The 21,923-nt window shown below is 41.8% G+C and overlaps 1 protein-coding gene across 5 annotated transcripts in view; it reads left to right on the plus strand.

Annotated features, from left to right (window-relative positions):
* Nucleotides 1-21,923, plus strand: part of WDFY2 (WD repeat and FYVE domain containing 2) — a 183,182-nt gene that overhangs the window by 86,727 nt on the left and 74,532 nt on the right. For 4 of the 5 annotated variants that reach the window (XM_060637251.3, XM_078433984.2, XM_078433980.2 and 1 more), the window contains one exon: nt 349-422. The exons of the other annotated variant lie outside the window; for it this stretch is intronic. In XM_060637251.3, the coding sequence (XP_060493234.1) occupies nt 349-422 (74 nt within the window). The remainder of the gene's footprint in view (nt 1-348; nt 423-21,923) is intronic. 5 annotated transcript variants of the gene reach the window in all.

Consider the following 21,923-nt stretch of genomic DNA (forward strand, 5'->3'; position numbering starts at 1 on the left):
GTGAGTGGAAGAGATAGACGGGTAACAGAGGGAGTACACAGTACAAAATATTAGTAACCTAGTCAAGCAAATTTAGACTCGATACTGATAGAACAGCCGAGACTAAGCCCATTGGAACTAGTCCAGTTTGAGAACATCTTACTTGTTATATTCATTAAAAGGATAACTGAAAAACTAGGGGTTGGTATAAAATTACTGTTTTTATTTTTCGGTGAGTGGGCGTTAAATGAACTGTTTTTCAGGAAATCGTGGGGAAAAAATAGCCACACGCTTTTAGCTAGTTAGTCGCTCCTGAATCGATGAGAATCATCATTTTGTTAATTTCATCAACATGTTCATTTCTTTCAGCTCCATGTTCATGCATGTCTTTTAACCCGGAAACAAGAAGACTGTCCATAGGTCTAGACAATGGTACAATCTCAGTAAGTACACATAAATAAGATTTCCAGTTGAAATACTTCCCTTCTTGTGGAGTGCGTATATATGTATTGTGATGAGAGTTATTTGTTAGTTTTTTGCAAATTAACAAATTAATGTTCTTGCGAAGTGAAGTGGAAAGTGCAGCGCGGCAGATTACGGCAAGGTGTAGGGAGAGTCGGTGTGAGTCTCAGTTGGAGTTGACAAGGTTGAGCTTGCCTTCCCGTGGACACAGTGGCTAGAATAGGAGCTTTATGAGGCCAGTGAATGAACTACATGAATCTGTGTGCTAGTGACAGCAGTCTGTGATACTCGCGGCTTTGGTCAGATGGTTAATCATGGTGTCATATGCTTCCTCAGACAAGTGACAGCACAAGGGAAATGTCTTCTTAGACCTGCATGTCTGATCTTTGATACTTGATGTTTTTCTCCTTTCTCTCTTCTTTTGCTCCCTCTTGTCTTAACTCCCTCTAGTGTGTGAATGGAGTTCTGTCAACTGTATAAATTTGTCAAGAAGGCACAGAATCTACATTAGGCTGTAGGGTAGATTCAGATAAATATTACACTCTTTTATTACAGAGCTTGAGGGAGCTGAAGTGATTAGGGATTGGAATTTCAGGCTTTACTACTTACTTTATCATCTTTTTATATGTTTAGTTTCAGCTAGTGTATTAACTAAGTGTAACAAGACTGATCTGGTAAACTCTCCAGTTTGGTAAATTACCCAGTATTTCCTTCAGTCCCAGCAAGAGAGGCCCTGCTTTAGGACCTGTGAATTAGAGGAGCCTATTCTGGCCACATTTCCCCACAGGATGAAGGACCTGAGGGATCCAGGGGGTGTGTCCAGCTTATGCCCTCACTCCAGCCACCCCCATGTTCTGAGTACCCCGACTGGCATTTTCCTGACCCCAGACAGCTTAGAGCTTGTACTATATTGTAAAACTTGAAGGAGTCTAAAAATTCTGAATTCGTTCCTGTACCTCCAGGTGGTTTAAGGTATATTTGTCAAGATTGGAGGAAGAGACCATATTTTATTTAATAGTTTAACTTGATATATAACTTTTAAATATTTAGACATATGGAATGTGGGTTTCCATCTGTAATCTTAACCTGATTCTTACAAGGGGTCTGAAGAGGTGGGCCTGAAATTTTCCATTTGGTCTTCGTCAAAACATTTGTTCGGTGACCTTTATGGAAATTTTAACAATATTTTTAAACATAAAGCTGCCTGTTGACAAATATTTTCTGGAATTTCTATCATATCCAATGCATTTGCTAGGTCTGTAAACTGTTCTGTAGGAGGACAGAAGAGAAGTGCATGCTACAGAACTTCGTCTGCTTTAAGGAGAGTTATTTTTAAAAAGTGGGGTATGTGGGGGATAAATTTATTTTTAAAAGATGAAGTGGGGGGTAACTGGATTGTTCAGTGAACTGAAGTGTTCACTACAAAGGAAATCTGCAAAGATGAGCTCAGATCTATATATTGTCCAACAGTTCATGGACTAGTGTATGTAACACTCACTGTCCATGAAGACGGACATGTATATAACATATGGGTGAGTCTTCGCATTTTTTGAAATCCGTGTAGGTGGCTAATGGGTGCCGATAAATTTGGCTTTGAAGGCAAGAAAGGTGAGCAAAGTAAGTTATGGTGAGTTCTGGCTATTTATCGTATATAAGAGGCGAGACCACCTCAGCCATTATTCCTTTAGTAAATGAAACTGCCAGTGAAGCAGAACATAAATCAGGGGCCAGACTGGGCTGCCTCTGTAGGTGTGTCAGTACGGCGTGGAGATAACCAAACCTTACCGTACCCCGATCTTCTAGAAAAGATGGAGGACCCAGCTAGTATGACATCATTTCCTTAAAAGTGCCTGTTTTATGCTTTTGAAGAGGAGGAGTTGTCTACCCTACCTATTCTCATCAGCAGAACCGTGAAGAGCTGAGTTAGGGAAAGGCACATGGAGAGAAGGGATTGTTTAAGGTCATGACAATAACAGCTTCTTCACTGAAAATCCTTACACAGAGTCTCAGCTGCATAATAGTTTACTTTCTGGACATGAGAAATCCTATGCAGAGACTATACATTCTCTGTTTCCTGAATATAGCAAATAAGTTTTTAAAAAATATTGGTTAACTTATTATTATTATTATTATTGGTTAACTTATTTTAAAACAAAGGAGGAAATCAGAAAGCATATCCTTGTTTGTCTTTATTTTACTGGGTAAAAAAGATTCAAGAGGCAGTTAACCTTATGTAACTGAGTGAATTAGAAATGGAGTAGAGACAGGGGCGCCTGGGTGGCTCAGTCGGTTAAGCGGCCGACTTCGGCTCAGGTCATGATCTCGCGGTCCGTGAGTTCGAGCCCCGCGTCGGGCTCTGTGCTGACAGCTTAGAGCCTGGAGCCTGTTTCAGATTCTGTGTCTCCCTCTCTCTGACCCTCCCCTGTTCATGCTCTGTCTCTCCCTGTCTCAAAAATAAATAAAACGTTAAAAAAAAAATTAAAAAAAAAAAAAAAGAAATGGAGTAGAGACAATGGAGACCATTCTTTCAGACACTTGTCCACAAAGGGAAGGAGAGGGAGGGTGAGCCTGCCACAAGATGAGACATTAGACAGCAGCCGGAGGGGCCTGAACGGCTAGGAGAATTTAGCTTTGGTGAAGAGTGAGGAAGCTGTCGAGAGAGAGCAGAAGGCAGACACAGTTGGGAGATACAGGAGGGGAAGGGCCATTTCGATTTCTCATGAGGTAGCAGGTTACATCACCAACTGAGAGAAGCAAGGATGGTTGAAGGTGTGTTTCCATGTCTGTCCATTTTGCTCTTGCTAATCTTATAACCCGGACCCCCCTTCTGCCATCTTGGTCTACAGAGTCCCAGTTATCTCTCAGTGCCTCGTTCCAGTGTCCTCTTTTCCTTTTTTGGTTTTGTTTTGTTTTGACGGATGGTTCCTAAGCCCTACCAAGTGAAATTAATCGCACACATTACTCAGCAGGTTAGCTATATTGTAGTGCTCTTTTCACCTTGTTTTATAAAAGTTTTAAAGTCTGTCTTCTCTGTTAAAGTGTTGAGTGTTGAGGACTTGGCCTTTTATTCCTCTCCCATTCCAGAGGCTCTCGGTATGATTCCTTGTACAAATTAGGGACTCGATGAATAATTTGTTAAATAAGTTGTTGACTAGCATACAAACATTATTTAATATAGCTGGCTGTAATAAGTACCTGCTTCAAGTCTGAGGTACTTTATTTGTATAATTCTGTTGCTTTCAAAATATTTGTTGCAACGGAATTTTCTTCTGCAGGGGAAAATGTTATGCCGATAGTTTAATTCATCTTGAGTTTTCAGAAATGTCATCTGTTTTAATGTCAAAAGAAGTCAGTCATATTGTGCAAACCACTTTAAGTGCTGAAGTAGGAGTTTGAAATTTTTCATTACGGTGCCTCATGTATTCTAGCCAGCCCACAAATAAATTTTAATATCAATAATGTGTGAAAGAATTATGCTCAATTCTAACCTGTGGCTCCTAGTCTCAAAAAGCTTATTTGGTTGGGAAAAAATGAAGAGTGAAGGTATGAAATAAGTAACAGAATAAAAAAAAAAAACAAAAACAGCCCAGCAGTGGGACACCAGTGAGTGTGATGTTGTCAGGACAGTGAGATCAGGAGAGGGTGGGAGGTAACGGTCCGGGTCAGCTCTGTGGAGACTGGATGTGAGCTGGGTTTAGGAACTGGGCTAGGATTTCATTATCTGAAGATCGGAAGGTAAGGTACTTCAGGCAAGGTGAATGGCATAGGAGGCAAAAACAGGGCAGTAAGAGAGGGCAGGGAATGTTTGGACAGAAGTGACCCAGTTTGAGGAGTGGAGTATAAAGTATACAAGGTGGATGGGGTTTGGTCGTGAAGGCCTGGCTCAGGGTGGGTGGTTAAATTATGAAGACGCTGGATCCCTAACGGGGAAGCTCTCCCTCCAGCACCACTGGAAGACTCTCTAAGGTATTCAGAGAGGATAGCGGCTGAGGAAACATCCGCACAGAAATGAAAGGTCTTCCTTGAGCTGATGCTCACCGACCCTACTGAATAATGGCTGTAGTCATAGCCAAGTATATATGCCAGTTTTTGGAAATACATATACTATCTGCTTCAGCCAGAGTTTTTATTGAAATCTCGCCAGATAAATGCGTACTTATTGAAGGTTGTTTGTTTGTTTTTGGACAAAGCCCCTAAATGATAAATCTCTGTTCTCTGAAGAGTGTTTTCATATATGTGTTTATGGTAAGTTTGGGATGAGAAGAAAAGATTGATCTGTATAATGAGTAGCATTCAAGATAGTGATTATTGTACAAAAAACACGATACCGACCACGTATGGATTTGTTGCTGTTGTTTTGATAGTTCTTGTGGTTATGATGTTCCCGTAGTACGTATTACTGCTAGTTCCCATGGTTACTTGAGGGAATGAAAAGGGAAAGAGAACCCAACACGAATGGAGCATCCACTGTGTCCCAGGCACTCCGCCTTCCGTACGTCGCCTCATTCCAGCAGCACAGTAATCGGAGGGGGGACACTCCTCAGATAAGGACACCAAGGCCTGGAGAGTTCAGACGCCTTCTCCAGCTTACTTAGCCAGGAAGCAGCGCTAAGCAGAGCTGGGATCTGTGTGTGCCTGTGAAACCTGGGCTTTCTCCTCATCCCACACCACTGCCCCGGAGCCACTTCTGTGTCCATAAAGAATTCCTGCCGAAGGCTTTCCATTCCCTGCCCGTTGTTCTTCCCCAGTAGGCGACTGTATTTCCATTTCCTGAGTGCCCTTGGGCATGTTGTCTCATTTGTTGGTGAGACTGTGTCCTTCACTAGACTGTGAACTGCCTGAAGGCAGAGCCCACGTCAGCTTCAGTCTGTGTCCTCACAGAGTTGCTAGACCACTGTAAAATGTCGCTTTGTAAAATGTCGAATGAGGGAAGAAAGGCATTTCGATTTATGTCATCAGGATGCTAACACCAAAGCCGGGCACGTGACCAGCAAGGTAAATTGCTCTCAACGGTTGACACAGTGTGAGCGAATCCTCCTTACATGACTGCTTGGGGCATATGGAAGAATTTGATGTCCATACTCTGCTTCTTGAAATTCGTAAACAGAGATGCAATAAGCAAACCACTAAGAAACAAGCAGAAACACAACATGTTCTTGACAGTTTGTGAGCCCCAAAAATGTGCTGTTCATAAATCTGGCATTGCCTCATTTTTCCGCTAAGATTAGGGCCCTGTTGAACTTTTGGGATTGTTGAAGGAAATGCCTTCTCACATCATTTCCTATTATTTAGAGACTCCTATCCTACCGATTAAATTAACAGCTTTACAAGAGCATTGCTCTGTGGTCACCAGTATTTATTCCCTAGATGGTATATTCTGAAACTGCTTCACATGGTGTGTGGTGTAGGGCTTGGCAGAATCTCATAGATAGGGAATCTGGATAACAGGTCACAGTAATCACTGAAGCAAGGAGTCTTGTTGCCACGGGGAAGCAAAAAGTGTCCCCTTCCAGAAGGCCAGTAGCTTCAAGGGAGAGGAATGTAGTTTCTGCGAGAGAGGATATTACTTTTTTCAAATAAAAGGAGCAATTACCTTTTTGAAAGTGTAATACTTGGCATCCACTGGAAAGAAACTGAAGAGTCATCAGAGCTGTTTTTGTCATCTGAAACCAAGATCTTGAACTCCCCAAGTTCAGTTTTACCATTTTCAGATGGTCTGAGGTGTGGTAGCATCTTACTAGTCCTCGTGTATTTGCCATGAGAGCAAGAGGAGTCATTACCAGTTGTGGGGTATCAGTACCTGGTGTTTTACTTTCCTAAGGCTGTTCTAACAACAGAATTTATTTTCTCACAGTTCTAGAGACAAAAGGTAGGTCCACCATCAAGGTGTTGACAGGGCTTCTTCTGGAGGTTCGAGGAGAGAATCCTTTTTTGTTTTTCCCTAGTTTCTGGTGGTTGCTGGAAATCCTCACCGTTCCTTGGGTCGTAGATGTGTCACTGCAATCCCTGCCTCCATCTTCACGTCCCCTTCCTCTCTGTGTCTCTGTATTTACATGTGCCCTTCTTATAAGGACACCAGTCATTGGATTAAGAGCTCACCTGAATCCCGTATGATCTCATCTTAACTAATTACATCTGCAAAGACCTTTGTTCCAAGTAAGGTCACATTCTGAGGTTCTAGGTGGCCATGAATTTGGGGAGGACGCTGTTCAACTCAAGATACCTGATGAGATTGTATGTACAGTGTTTCTCTAACGGTGTTCTAACAGTTGATTAGGAAACAGTTCTGTAGATTTGCAATATGATGCCTTCAGGAAGAGGCATCCAAAGATATTAAAAGAAGATGATTCAAAATCCCCTTGGAGGAGATAAGAAAATATTAGAATTGAAAGGGACCTTCATTCTTCTACATCTCATGCCACCCTCCCCTAGATTAAGTGACGTATTGATAGGTCACATGTTAAGATAGTGGTTGCAGAGCTAGGGTTTCCCTGATTCTGGACAGGTTTTTTTCTTATGATACCAGGCTAATTTTTTTTTTTTTTTTTTTTTATACAACTAAGACAGACCAACCACAAGGAATTGCTCTAGGATGGTCATTAATGAATTGGAAGATTGTGTTATTCCATGCATCTGGCCACTGCTAAAAAGATGAGAAAAAAAAAAAAAGAATTTGAGCCTTTAATGTAATGAGATATTTTGGATGAGTTGTTTATTACTGTGGGTTGTAATGAGCCTACGGGGACCAAACCCAAAAGGTGAGGTCATGTTCTACAGTGATGACAGGTAGCCTATGAATAAAATATTTCAGCTGTACCCAAGTGGAGTATACAGTTGGGCCACTCCTGCTGGGGAGATCCTGGTGCCTTCCAAGTTTTGTACTTACAGAGTAACTTTTTTCCTGCTTAGCTTGAAGGAAGAGTCCTGGGGTGCTGACATTCCAGTTCCTTAGTACGTATTCGTACAGTATAATTCACTGAAGGTGGTTTTGTCAAAGAATCTACTTACTGTTGTTGGAGTTACTATGTTGTCAGTATTTGTGTGGATCACAGACCTTCTTAGAATGTCTCAAGGACCAGCTCCTCTCCTCCAGTTATGTCACTGTACTTGTAATCCTATCATCTTTTGTCCAGTGCCTGTGTTATCGCAAAACTTTGTCAAGTGGTAGTGACTGCAGATGACAAGAGCATTCTTGGCCCCAAGATCATTTTGGGGCCTTTCCATTTGGGGCCTTTCCATTGCGATAATAAATTTCTGAAGGTCTCCTTGGTTCCACCTTGAGACTGATCCTGTAGCGTGGATATCTGTAAGAACACCCAGATTGCCCTGTATTTTAAATCGGGTGCTGAGGAGCCCCAGTAAGAGTACATGGTAGAAATCAGTTTACACTATCTCCAGGAGTTATCTGCCACAAAGGATGGCCTTACGAGGACACTGTATTACTATTTCAGAGGGTGGTCATCTTCTTCTATCGGCCACATTAAGGGGTATATCTGTGTTTCAGAAAGGCAGTGGCTAGGAATTGATGAGCGTAATGCATTCCAAGTAACTTTCTGTTAGTCTTCTGTCTCAATAACCTCTCCCTCCTCCCTGGATCCTTCTCACTGGTTTTTAAACACACTTAAGGTTCGCTTTTGTTTGTCCATTTGTTTTTAATGAAAAACAGAGACATCGACATCACAGCTCTCTTCCCTGTTCACCAAATGTTCTGTCTCTCTTCTCTCCTTATAATCACACTTCTCACAAGAGTTGTCTGTTGTGCCTTCCTGCATTTCCTCATTTCCCCTCTCCACTCAGACCCCTGCAGTCTGGCTGTCAGATTCATCACATTACCCAAACAACTCTGGCAATGGTTAGAAAAGATCTTGTGGATCTATCCAACGGACAATTAAAAAAAATGTTTTTTTTTTTTTCAAATTTATTTGTTCACGTGAGAGAGAGAGAATCCCAAGCAAGCTCCGCGCTGACAGCACAGAGCCCGACCTGGGGCTCGAACTCATGAACTGTGAGATCATGACCTGAGCCGAAACCAAGAGATGGATGCTTAACCAACTGAGCCACCCAGGGGCCCCTGTCCAGCTGACATTTTTAAGTCGTCATCATGTCTGACCTGCCTGCAGCAGTTCGCCCTGCCGTTTCTTCCTGAAGTAGTCTCCGTGTACATCCACAACAGCACTTTCCTGGTTTTCCTCCTACTTTCTGTTTTGTCTCTGTTCTCATCCTAGGATGTCCTCTGGCCAGCTTTGGTTCAGTGTTGCTTCTAGGCTCTCATTTCTTCCCTCTCTGGGATGCCTTGCCTATGTCATGGCATCGTTTGCTACCCATGTGACAATAACTCTCAACTTTTTTATCTCTGTTCAGACCTTTTGTCTGACATTCCCACTCCTTCATATTTCCTATTGAATATCTCAAAGGAACCTCCAATTCACCGGGTCCAAAATCGGACTCCTGTGCCTCCGTACACATCTGGTCTTTCTCAGCATTCCCTGTGTCTGTGAGTGTAACCACTGTCCACTCGGTTGTGTGAGCCAGGTCTCTTTGGAGTCATCCTCCCTCCTCTTTGCTTGACTCTCACTTGACTCTGCCCAGTCCATCACTTACTGGTTTTTACCTCCTAAATACCTCTCAGCTTCCACTACATCCTCACCATCATTGTTATCAACCCTCCCCCACCCCATCACCCTGCTTATCTCGCCTCTTTGGACCCCCTAGTTGACCTCCTCACTGATCATCCCATGTCCGTTCTACCTCCTCCAGTCTGTTTTCCATATTGGACCTAGAAAAATCTTTTCAAAATACATGTTTGATCTTGTCATATCCCCTGCCAAATACTTTAGTGGCTTTCCCTTGCTCGTAGTACACAGGCCCAGAGTCCTCATTTGGCCCGTGTGACCCGGCAGGGTCCCATTCTCCACATCCTCCTTTTGCTCCGTGCTGTCCCTTCTGGAGTTTCAGCCTTGGCCACTTTTGGTTGCTTATGCTCACCAGCTTCCTTCCTTTCATGGAGCCTCTGCCTTGAATGAGCTTCCTTTCTCCTTGTCCACTTAATGCTCATCCGTCAGGTCTCAGTTTCAGTTTCATTGCCTTGGGGAGGTCTTCCTTGATCTTCCAATAGTTCCTATTACTGGATTATAGGTATTCATAGCACTGAGTGCCCCTCCTCTGTAGCAACTGTCATAGTTGCCATTTTATACTTGTTTGTGTGATTACTTGATTAATATGAATAGTCAGCATAAGCTCCACAAGGCAGTGACTGTATCTGCTTGACTCTTTGTTACATCCTTGACACTCAGCGCAGTGCCCATGAATTGTAAGTGCTCTGTAAATATTTGCAGAGAAATTAATGAGTGAGTTAATTAGTGTCATCTGTTGCATTGACAGTATATAGAGGTTAAGACCATAGGCACTGGAATCAGACTGCCTGAATTTAATCACAGCTCTAATTCAATCACAGCTCCCCACAAGTCGTGTCATCCTGGACAAGTTGCTGTACTCTCTGTGCTTCAGTTTCCTCATCTGCAGAATGGGGAGAATATAACTGTTTTACAGAGTTGTGAGGATTATCTGACATAGTAGACATAAAGCACTTCGAACAGTGCCCATGCATATCAAGTACTTCATGATATTGGCTACTTTCCACATCGTTGTCATTAGCAACAACAGCATCTTCCATTGGAAAACAGAAATTTTCTAAGACTTCCAAATTTCCAAGAAGGAAAATTCCTTCTTCACTGAGAAGACTTGGTGAAAGTCCATGTCATGTGGATTTCGCAGGCCAGTTCTAAGGGGAGGAAGCATCTTCATGGTGGCATCCTCCTTAGGATGGTTCAACTTATTTCTGGTCCTATTTTTGATCTTTGCTGCCTCACCACAGTAATTCACCAGTGATTTGCAAAAAAACAGGGATTCTCAAGTACTAATTTTTCTGCCAAAAAATTTCTCATCTAAGTTGTTGCCATTTTAACCTTCATCACCCAGGAAAAGGTTAAACTCAGAGAGGTGTGCAGATTACTGAAGATGCTCTGAATGATATTTGGAGAAGGTGTGGCAAATTTCTTATCACAAGAGACATCCTCACTCTAGTAGATGAAGAAGTGTGGGAGGAGGGGGTGCTACCAGCCATCAGGGCTCTGTCACTTTCTATTCATTTAGGAGTCTGAGTTTTATAGACCAATGTCCAGGCAGCTGTCTGTGGTCCTGCAGATTTTTACAACACTGGGAATCAGTCTTGTTTCATGAATCTTTTCTTAACCATTTCCATCCAGGCATATGAGAATATTTTCTGTGTGCACGAATATTGTGCTGATTTTCACTTGGAGTTAATCTTTTATATAAACTATAGAGCTGGACCATGGTTCTCATGTCACTGATATTTAGATGGCAAAGTTCAGAGCCCAGAGGGACCAATGTGGCATTTCCACATAAATCACCTTTGAAGGCATTCCTCCTAAAGTTCCTTGACAACAGCGGTCATGAAACTGACCCCCCAAAGAGCCATCTGACATTTATGCTTTTGCTGTAAAGCTTGAGAACTCACTAGAGCCGAAATATGTGGAAGAAGCAGTTATTCTTTTATAGCCCTTACTGTCCCTGGATTGCTATCACCTGGTGCTACTGCACCCACACAGTGATCTGAGACACTCTTGAAAACAGGCTGCCTGCATGCTGGCTCGAAGCTTGTGACAGCGGAGAGGGGAGTGGCATTAGGTATGCCCTGGTCCCTGGGGTTCAGTGGGGGTTCAGTGCAGGACTGTGTTTCTTTGTTTTACTGTAGGATGCTCCAGTGACTCAGGGTAGTGGTAGCCTGAAGGAGTTTTTGTTTGTGCCCCTCCCTGTTCATTTGCTGCTCCTGTGGCATTACACCTTGAATGTAGGCTCTGTAATCTACTTGTCTCCAGTTCTGCCTCCTCACGGATGGGGGAATAACTCTTCTCTCAGTTATCAGTGAATGTTGTATTTTTATATATACTAGTTTAGTGTCAGAAGATAATGATCAGTGGGGCACCTGGGTGGCTCAGTCACTTAAGTGGCCGACTTCAGCTCAGGTCATGATCTTGTAGTTCATGGGTTCAAGTCCCGTGTCGGGCTCTGTGCTGAGAGCTCAGAGCCTAGAGCCTGCTTTGCATTCCGTGTCTCCCTCTCTCTCTTTCTCTCCCCTGGTAATGCTCTGTCTCTCTGTTTCAAAAATAAAAAAACATTAAAAAAAATTTAAAATATGTAAGAAAATCAGTATGAGACCTTAAGCTCATTGAAACAAATTACACGGTTGCAAAAAGACTGCTAACCATATTGACACATAGAACAGTACTGTTTTTCCATCCTCAGCAGTAACTCAGGTCCAACTGGTTTCCTGGAATGGGGAGAAGTCACAACAGGGCAGGTTTTTCTGCCAAGAGCTTGTCTACCATGGATAGGAGGGAAAAGAGCTGGATAGGTGCCTTTCAGTGGATTGCGTGGTTTCATGGTTGGGTATTTGGTATGGTATTTCAAATTTAGTCAACCTTGAGTTCTATCTAGATTTTCCTACTGGCTCTTCCTTTCTCTGGTAGAGCCCAAGATGTCAGCACTTCTGGGGCCCTGCCTTGTGCTCTTTCTCTTTCTTTGTGTTCTACTCCTACAGCCTGGTAATCCCTACATCTTTGGTTCTCAAGACCAGGGCCCATTCTGTCCTCTTGAGCCTGACCTCTGACTCTTGATGCCCTTGGCATCCCTACCTGGGAGTCTCTAAGACACCTCTGGTTTAGTGTATTCTAAATAGAAAGCATTGCCTTTTCCCCAGCATATGCTCTTTCTCCTTTTCCCTTTAGTAAATTGGCATTACTGAGTAGCCCCAACCAGATATAGGAATTATAGTAGAGCCACATTTCTCCTCCAAGCTTGCAGCATCACTGCCCTGGCCCGCTGACCTCAGAACAGTCTTCAGGCTCTCCCTCAATGTCTGTTCTCATTGATACTTTTAAAATTTCTGTCTCATGCACATTGGCTTGGGCTGCTGGATTAAAGCCCCACATTACTCCTACTATCTCTTGTCTCTAGTTTCCCCCTAGCTCCTCTGCCACCAGATATTCAGAATTCTGGTGTAATTATGTCACTCCTCTTTATAGACTCTCAGCAACTTCCAGAAGTATAAAATTCACATTCCTCAATTCTACCCATTTCATCAGCCTCATCTATCACAACTCTTCTACCTAGATATCTGACTCGTTTGGTTCACACATCAATGCCCATGGACATAGAATGTTCCAGACCTCCTGTTTCCTTCTCAAGTAACTCCTCTCTTGCCTTTTTTTTTTTTTTTTTAAAGTTTATTTATTTTGAGAGAGACACAGATAGCACAAGTCGGGGAGGGGCGGAGGGAGAGGGAGACAGAGAATCCCAAGCAGGCTTCACACCGTCAGCACAGAGCCTGATGTGGGGCTTGAACTCATGAAACCGTAGGATCATGACCTGAGCCGAAACCAAGAGTCAGACGCATAGCTGACTAATCCACTCAGATGCCCCTTTCCTGCCTTTAGAATTGACTTAAAGCCCCAAACCCATTCTTATGAGAAGCCTGCTATCCTCCAGGGCAGGGTTAAAAGGTTCTTAAGGGTTCTCATAGCACTTAGCTCAAATTTTTACTTTAGTATTTAGTGATACGTACTAGTTTACATGTATGTGTCATGTATATGATTGTGTATCAAATGAAATAACACATAGAGTTCCTGAAAGTGTCTGCTAAATAAGAGACATTTCATAAATGCTAATTTCCTTGTTTTCTTAACCTCCATTGCCTGAGCAACTTGAAGGCAGCAAACATATATGCATGGCCATTTCCAGTACCCAGTAGAGAGTCTCACATAAATTGGAACCTCAGTAGTAGTTTCCAGAGGAAGTTTCCAGTTTTTTTTTTTTAATTTTTTTTTTAATGTTTATTTATTTTTGAGAGAGAGAGACAGAGCATGAGTGGGGTAGGGGCGGAGAGAGATGGAGACAGAATCCACAACAGGCTCCAGGCTCTGAGCTGTCAGCACAGAGCCTGATGGAGGCCTCAAACTCACAAGCCATCAGAATATGACCTGAGCTGCAGTAGGACACTTAACTGACTGAGCCACCCAGGCACCCCAAAACCAGTCAGTTTCATCTGTGTTTCACCAGAAGTTCTTGGTCCTTTCCCTTTCATTCTTAAGGTCTAGTAGGCCTTCTAGAAGCCCTTGTTTCCTGTCAGCTCTTTGCTGTGGAGGGAGCCAGTGTACTCTCCTCACTGCCTCAGGTAGGGCTTATTCATAGATCCTGGTAGAGACCACTGTCAGCACACTTTGCCTTCATGCATCAGGGGTGAATATCAGGGGCGGGTGTCCTGGTGGTTGAGGTGTGAACTTTGCTTCCAGAGAAATCTGCATCTGAATCCTAGCTCTAAAGTTTTTTAGCTGGATAATATTGGGCAAGTTGGTTAACTTTACACAGGCCTTAATTTACTCAGTGTAAATTGGGAATATTGATATGTGCCTCTTGGGATTTTTATGAGGATTACAAGAGATCATTTATATAAAAGACTTAATAAATGGTAATTATTACTTTTACAGTAAAAATTCTATTCATTTCCAGAAGAGATGAACTTTAGCTTACTTTTTGATAAGGCTAATAATTTTATTTGAAATTAAAAAGTATGATTTGTTACATAATTATTTGCCATCTAAGTTTAAAGATAAGTTTTTAAAATCATAATTTTTAAACTAGTTTGTTTCTTGTGAGCACCTTTTTGGGGGCTAGTGAAACTGGGTTGTTTTTTTTTTTTAATATGTAATATTTGCTTTCTGTTTTTGCTTATTACTTTGCTATCTTCATTTTTATTGGTCTGAATAATGTTCAGGTTGAAAATTTGTGAATTTAAATCCAGAAAAAGGTCATTTAACATTTTAGCACAGAGACCATGATTAGAACCAGTTAACTGTGTAAAGCAACACATCACAGTATATACAAATATTGATCTTACGTTGTACACCTGAAACTAATATAATGTTATGTCAATTACACCTCAGGTTTTAAAAAGAGCAATACATTTTGTGTTTTCCTATTGACCTAGGAAGTAAAACATTGATTAGTCGTGAGATTTGAGTTAAAAGTGTATTTGGCATTGATTACAGAAAGTAATAGCGTGGCAATTAGGCTCTCTTTCTTTTTTGACAAATTATTTGGATGTCCAATGATGGTACATATTTTTATTCAAACCTACTGCAGGTAGGCATATTTGCTGCAGCCATTACTAAAAAATATTATACATAGAGCATATTACATATTATGATTTCCACACATTTCAAAAGTATTAATCATGAGCTTAAAATAACATTTTACTTAAAATAACTTAAAATTTCCTTAAAATAACATTTTCTTTTTTTCATTCAATTCTTTAAAAAAAAAACCTATTGAGGGGCACCTGGGTGTCTCAGTCGATTAAGCATCCGACTTCGGCTCAGGTCCCGATCTCGTGGATCGTGAGTTCGCGCCCTGCATTGGGCTCTGTGCTGACAGCTCAGAGCCTGGAGCCTGCTTCAGATTCTGTGTCTCCCTCTCTCTCTGCCCCTCCGCAGCTCACGTGCTCTCTCTCTCCTTCAAAAAATAAACATTAAAAAAAAATTACATTTAAAAAATATCTGTTGAGTCGCTTCTGTGTGCCAGCGAGGGTTCTGAGTGTTTGAGATATATTAATGACCACCACCACCCCCACCCTCAGTCCCTCTCCTTGTGTATGTTGCATTTAGTAAACCAAAAATATAATAATTTATGTATGTTAGAAGGTGATAGATGCTATGGGAAAAACAGAGCAGAGTAAGGGGGATTGGGAATGTGAGGGTGAGGTAGAGGAGAGAGGTTGCAGTTTTCAAAAGGCTGGCATGTTAAGCTACCTTGAGAAGGTGTAACTTGAGCAGAGACCTTGAAGGTTGGAGTGGTGAATCATAATGAAATCTGGGAAAAGAATGTTTAAGACGGAAGCACTGACAGTGGGAAGGCCTTGAGTAAGGGGTGTTTATAATATTAGTACAATTAAATCTTGACTTGATATTTAACAAACAAACAAACAAACGAGGGGCGCTGGGTGGCTCACATCTGACTCTTGATTTCAGCTCATGATCCCAGGGTTGTGGGATCGAGCCCTGCGTCAGGCTCCATCCATGCTGAGAGTGGGACTTGCTTGAGATTCTCTCTCTTTCTTCCTCTGCCTCTCTCCCCTGCCCATGCTCTTTCTCTTTAAAATTAAATAATAAGTAAATAGGCAAGGACTTAAAAAAAAAAAAACAAGGCATGTTTGTTTATAAATATTGATTTGCTTTTATACGTTTTTGACAAAAATGCTCGTCTATGGGAGACAAGGTATTAAGAAAACAGAAACTCCATTCCTTTCCATTTAAAATCTATAAGATGAAATAATGTGATCATAGCTTTAATTTTTTTTTTTTTCAACGTTTTTTTTTTTTATTTTTTTTTTATTTTTGGGACAGAGAGAGACAGAGCATGAACGGGGGAGGGGCAGAGAGAGAGGGAGACACAGAATCGGAAACAGGCTCCAGGCTCCGAGCCATCAGCCCAGAGCCTGACGCGGGGCTCGAACTCACGGACCGCGAGATCGTGACCTGGCTGAAGTCGGACGCTTAACCGACTGCGCCATCCAGGCGCCCCAATCATAGCTTTAATTTAATGCAGACTGTGAACAATAATAGCATGAAAGATCTGCACAGTCTCTTGAATTTCAGCAAATGAAAGGCCCGTTCTGCCTTGTGAACACACACCATTCAACCTTGCCTGGAAGGATAGGTTTAAAACGTGATGGAGTTTGGAGAAAGGGAACCGTTTCCTGGGAAAAGAGAAACCAGCACAGAAGGGTAGGGAACAAGGTGTGGTGTGGCCCCGTCGAGGACAAAGGTGGTTTACTTGGAGTTGGATTGGAAAGGGCATGGGTTCAAGAGGTACGGTAAGGATCTGATGAGTAAATGTGTAGGAGAAATGGAGTGGAGGGGAGGGGTGGTTGGCAGAGATCAGTCCTAGGCCACGCTCATTTTCAGCCAGTGTTAAGTTAGCCGGTGCTGGGGACGGCTGGCGTCTGCAGGATGGGTGTCCCTGGGTTACCAGTTAGTCCTGCCTCCAGGTGTCACACTCAGGTAATGGAGTAATGACAGGGTCGTTAGTGGTACTTGGTGCTTAACTTTCTTTCATGTTTGTTGTAATGTACTGTTTTGTGGATTCTCTGAAGAACCAGGTGATTTCAGAATTTGCAGTAGAATGTTTTCCTTTGCTCAGAGCAATTCAGTGAGACATTTGCCTGGGTTTCAGTATCCTTTTGAAGAGGCTCTTTGAGGTGTGTGTGAATCAAGAGATCAGTAGATGAAAAAAAAAAAGAAAAAACAAGAGAGAGACCCATGTTTTAACCTTGGGCTCTGCAGTCAAGTAAGCCTATGACCTTGGACAAGTCCCTTAGGATCTCAGGACTTCAGTTAATCTAAAGAATGAGTCACTGTGCTAGGCAATCTCTAGGACCCCTTAGAAACTCTAGAATTCCAGGAAATCTGAAACGAAACAACCAAAGATCCAGTAACAACCAAAGATCCAAACGTCTAGCTGCTTTCCTAAGTAGGAACAGTAGTTGCCGGCCTTGACTAGCAGGCTAAATTTCACGACATCACCTATAAAGAGTTTTCAATTCAGCAGGTGGCAGCTTTTTCAGAATAATTTGGTCAAAATTTCTGAGGCTGTTTTTGTTTAAAAAATAAGTTTGAGCAACTAGGCATTGTGTAAACTGATCTCTCAAGTAATTTGCCATTTAATGTTACAGCTGAACTTTTGTTGTGTAGAGCTGTTAACTGAAAATCTGTGATCTCTGTTCCCCTCCGTGAAGGGTATTGGGGGCTGAGAATACTTTGGCAGCTTTCTTCGTGTAACACATTAGTGTTCTGGCTTCAGGTTTTGGCCTTGAGAGGATATTCCCCATTCGTTGAATAACTTCCAAGAGCGCTTATCCTTAAGGTTCTGAAATTTGCCAGAGGCAGTCTTGAAAGTCATTACATTCAAACCTGTTTATCTTTTTTCTTTTACCTTCTCCCTGCCATTCTTTTGGGAGAGATATTATTGAAACCGACAGTATCTGGTTACTTGCATTCGGTGTTGGAAGACTCGGGGTAGGAAAGCACAAAAATGAGTTACCATCCATGTGAAGAAAGATGGGTACAGGTAAACCAGTAAGCACCCAGGCAAACCTGGAGAGGAAGCAGCCAGCCCTGTGGTTAATGTGTGGAAAAACCTTGAAATGGCCTTTGTGTGTTTTGTGTGTAAACCTGAATTTGAATGAGAGTTGATAGGAAGAATTTGTAGGCCTCGATTTGGTTTTGTTGTAGGTGATATTTTGAATCTAGAGAGGCTAAAAGCTGCTATTATGTGAACCTGAGTTATCTTTTCTCTTGCTTCCATATTGTGACACATGTCAGTCTTCTTAGAAATATGACTCGGGGTTTCTAACAGAGTTTGGAGCTGAAGCTGGGAGTTTGCAGTAGAAGTATTCCTTCCCCACAACTTCTTAAAATACATGTGGTCAGAAGAGATTAGGGTCATTAGGCAATTTGAGAGGAGGATGAAAAGGCACCTACTCTTCTAGTTCCTGGGTAGAGAGGATGTTTCATTCTCCACAATTCTTCCATGTAGCCAGAGAAGCCTCTTTTCATAATTTATCAACAAACAGGAATAATTCTTTGAATTCTGCAGGCAGATTGGCAGAATCTGAAATGAGGTTAGTCAAAAACAAAAGCCAGGTCAGACACTGAAGCAGTCATTCTCAAACTGTGGTCCATGAGGTCAAAGCTATTTTCATAATAATAGTAAGATGCTATTTGCTGGTTTCACTCTCATTTTCTAGTATGTGTACAGACTGAATGCAAACGCAGGTATGAAGATTCAGCTGTCCTCTGTTAATGAGATTTGCAAAAATGGAAAGCCGTGTCACTCTTCCCACTGAATTTTTTGTTTTGTAAAATATAGATATTTTAGTAAAGAATGTGATTTGTATGAATCTGTCCTATATGTTATTCTTATTTTAAAGAATTAATATTTTAAAATTTTCTCAGTTTTAATTTCTATTTTGGTAAATATCAGTAGATACAACCCATGGAGTCCTTAATAACTTCTAAGAGTCGAGGGAACCAGAGAGTTTGAGAACTGCTAATTTAAACAAAAGGATGACAAGGAAGTACATATTTCAAGTCACTGATTGCTAAAGTATGGAGACAGTCATAAGTAAGAACATAAGAATCTTTGGGGGTCACAGCATCATCCTTATGGGATTTCAGGTTTTGTGATCTTGCGTGCGAAGGAAAAATAAAGCAAGTCCGGAGAGAGCATGAGACATATTGGTAGAGAGAAGCCAAATGAGACCGCCGTGGGTAAGGTGGAGACTCCTTCGTCCGCACCCCATGGACTAATGACCTCCTTCCTTTCATAGATGGGAAAGAACAGCCAGAAACTGTGGGAAGAGCCGGCATCTATGTTGACCTTTTGCCTTCTATAAACAATTAGGAAATGAGGTTTTTCCTCCCTCCCCCACCCCATTTAAATATTTGAGCCGAAGTCACTACTTTCCTGGAATTTTTCAAAATTCTAAATTTCTCAATAATTTCAAAACCCTGCAATTTTATAGTATGAAAATGGCCTTCAAAATAGGATCAGCTTCTGTAAAATTAAGTTGATTTTGTCTGTCATTGTGGGTTTTCTTTGTTACATGTCCCACCTGATTGCAGAAAGTTTTCATGGAGGCTTGCAAGAATATACATAATAAACTAAAAGTGAAAGTGAAAATAAAAACTGGAATCAAGAGCAGAGAATATATCTTTGTGTGTGTGTGTGTGTGTGTGTGTGTGTGTGTGCACGCGCGCACCGAAATGTGGAGATAGCCATAAGTGAGAGACACAGAATCTTGGAGTGTGTGTGTTTTACATGTCGTGGTCATGTGAAGATGGGCCAGATAAATATGTCATACATGGTGCCTGCCTATGCTCAACCTCTCCTGTGGTGAAGGAACGGTCCCGTGTGGGCCCTCGTGAAAAGATGGAGGTGGCCATGTTTCACAGCCCGTAACCCCATTTTCTTTTAGTATTAACTGATGGAACTGAGAGTGGACACTTGGCCCAAAGACCGGGTAGGGGCTTGTGTGGACAGGCTGGGGTCCAAGTGAGAGAAGATATGTAGTCCGCTCAGATTCCTGTCTTGAACTTGAACCTGAAAGTACTAAAAGAGCAAGCCAGTGAGCGGGAAGTGAGGCTGAAAGGTCATGTTCATAGACAGGGGCTTGGAGAGGCCCTGATGGCTCCACGCAAGCTCCAATCATGAGGGAACAGGAGCTGAGTTGTCAGGAGAGGCTGTGTGGTTGAGAAGGACAATAGATTGCACTTGGAGAAACATGACACAGAGATACCAGGGGAGAAGCCCTGAGCCTGCAAGAGAGACACAGAGGGTGGCAAGTGCAGCTTTAGTGGCCCGTAGGTTTCCCTTTATGGCCTTGGACTCTGTGCCATAAATCCTCTCTTCTTTGCTGACTTGAGTTTCTGCCAACCAAAAGAGGCTGAATGGAACCTAGAGTAACACATGCATGAAGATGATAAGGGCGAGCACTTGACTTGGATTCTGTGCTACCTGACAGCCGCGGTAAAGAGGAGACATTGTTAATTCTGAAGCTGCACGATAAAAAAGAAGGCAACTTGAAAGGTAGTAGTGGTTTTCTAACACTGAGTTTAAAATCAGTCACCCGTTCTTGTATGAAGGTCCTTAAAAAGTTAAAAATAGACTCACTAAGTGATCCAGCAATCTCCCTTACGAATATATACCCCAAAGAATTCAAAACAGGATCTGCAGGAGACATGTGCACACTTACGTTCATTGCAGCATTATTTACAATAACCAAGTGGTGAAAGCCACCCAGATGTCCATTGAAAGGTGGACGAAGAAAATGTGATACCAACACACAAGGAAATATTATGTAGCCCTAAAAAGGGAGATTCTGTCACATGCTGTATTGGTGAACCTTGAGGACGTTATGCTAAGTGAAATAATCCAGTCACAAAAGAACTAATACTGTGTTATTCCGGTCATATGAAATATCTAAGCTATCGCAGAACCAGAAACAAAATCAAAGAAACAAAAACCAGAAGGGTAGTTACCAAGGAAGCCAGGGGTGTGTGGGAGGTGGTGGGGGGAAGTTAGTGTTTAACGGGTGTAAAGTTTTGGTTCTGCAAGATGAAGAAGATTCTAGAGATCTATTCCACAACAATGTGAATATACTTAACACTACTGAACCGTATGCTTTAAAATGATTAAGATGATAAATTTAATGTTATATACTTTTTACCACAACTTAAAAAAATCAGTCACCTTCATGTAGATTGATAATTGAGACTCTAAGTAATATATTTGACAATATCCTGAACATTTCTAAAGCAGATGCAGAAATAGATTTTATATGGAAATATAAAATGAGAAGTTTACCAATATTGGGCCTTCCAGGAAGGTTTCAGCTTTAAGTCACTTTCTCTTTTTTTCCCATGTTTAGTATTTAATCTTCAGAAGTTACTAAAATTTGTGAGCAACTTGCTTTTTGGGTTTTATAAACTTCATTGCCAGCAGTATGGCAGACTAGATATCTTTTTTACCTTCTGTTTCTTTTTTTTATTAACTTTTTTAAATGTTTATTTATTTTAGGGAGAGGGAGAGTGCACATGTTCCTGGGGAGGAGTGGGGGGAGGGGCAGAGAGGAGGACAGAGAATCTGAAGCGGGCTCTGTGATGAGAGCAGAGAACCTGATGTAGGGCTTGAACTCACAAACCGTGAGATCATGACCTGAGCTGAAGTCAGATGCTTAACCAACTGAGCCACTTGGGTGCACCTCTTTTCTTTTAGTTCTAGTGTAGTTAACATATTGTGTTGTGTTAGTTTCAGGTGTACAAATAGCGATTCAGCAATTCCTTATATTCGTGTTCATCAAGATAAGTGTACTTTTAATCCCTATCACCTATTTCACCCATCCCCCCCCCCACCTCCTCTCTGATAACCATCTGTTCTCTGTAGTTAGACGTCTGTATTTTGGTTTGTCTTTTTTCCCCCCTTTGTTTTGTTTCTTGTTATATACCCTCTAGATCCATCCATATTGTTTCAAATGGTCAGATTTCATTTTTTTTCGTGGTTGAATAGTATTCCTGTGTGTGTGTGTGTGTGTGTGTGTGTGTGTGTGTGTGCGTACCATCTCTGTATCCATTTATCTATTGGTGGAGGACTGCTTCCATAATTTGTCTATTGTAAACAATGCCGCAATAAACACAGGGGTGCATATATCCTTTCAAATTAGTGTTTTTGTATTCTTTGGGTAAATATCCAGTAGTGCAATTACTGGATCATAGGGTAGTTCTAATTTTAAGTTTTTGAGGAACCTTCATACTGTCTTCCACGGCGGCTGCCCCAGATTGTATTCCCAA

Source organism: Panthera onca, chromosome A1, assembly GCF_046562875.1.
Source record: "Panthera onca isolate mPanOnc1 chromosome A1, mPanOnc1 haplotype 2, whole genome shotgun sequence".
Lineage (NCBI taxonomy): Eukaryota > Metazoa > Chordata > Mammalia > Carnivora > Felidae > Panthera > Panthera onca.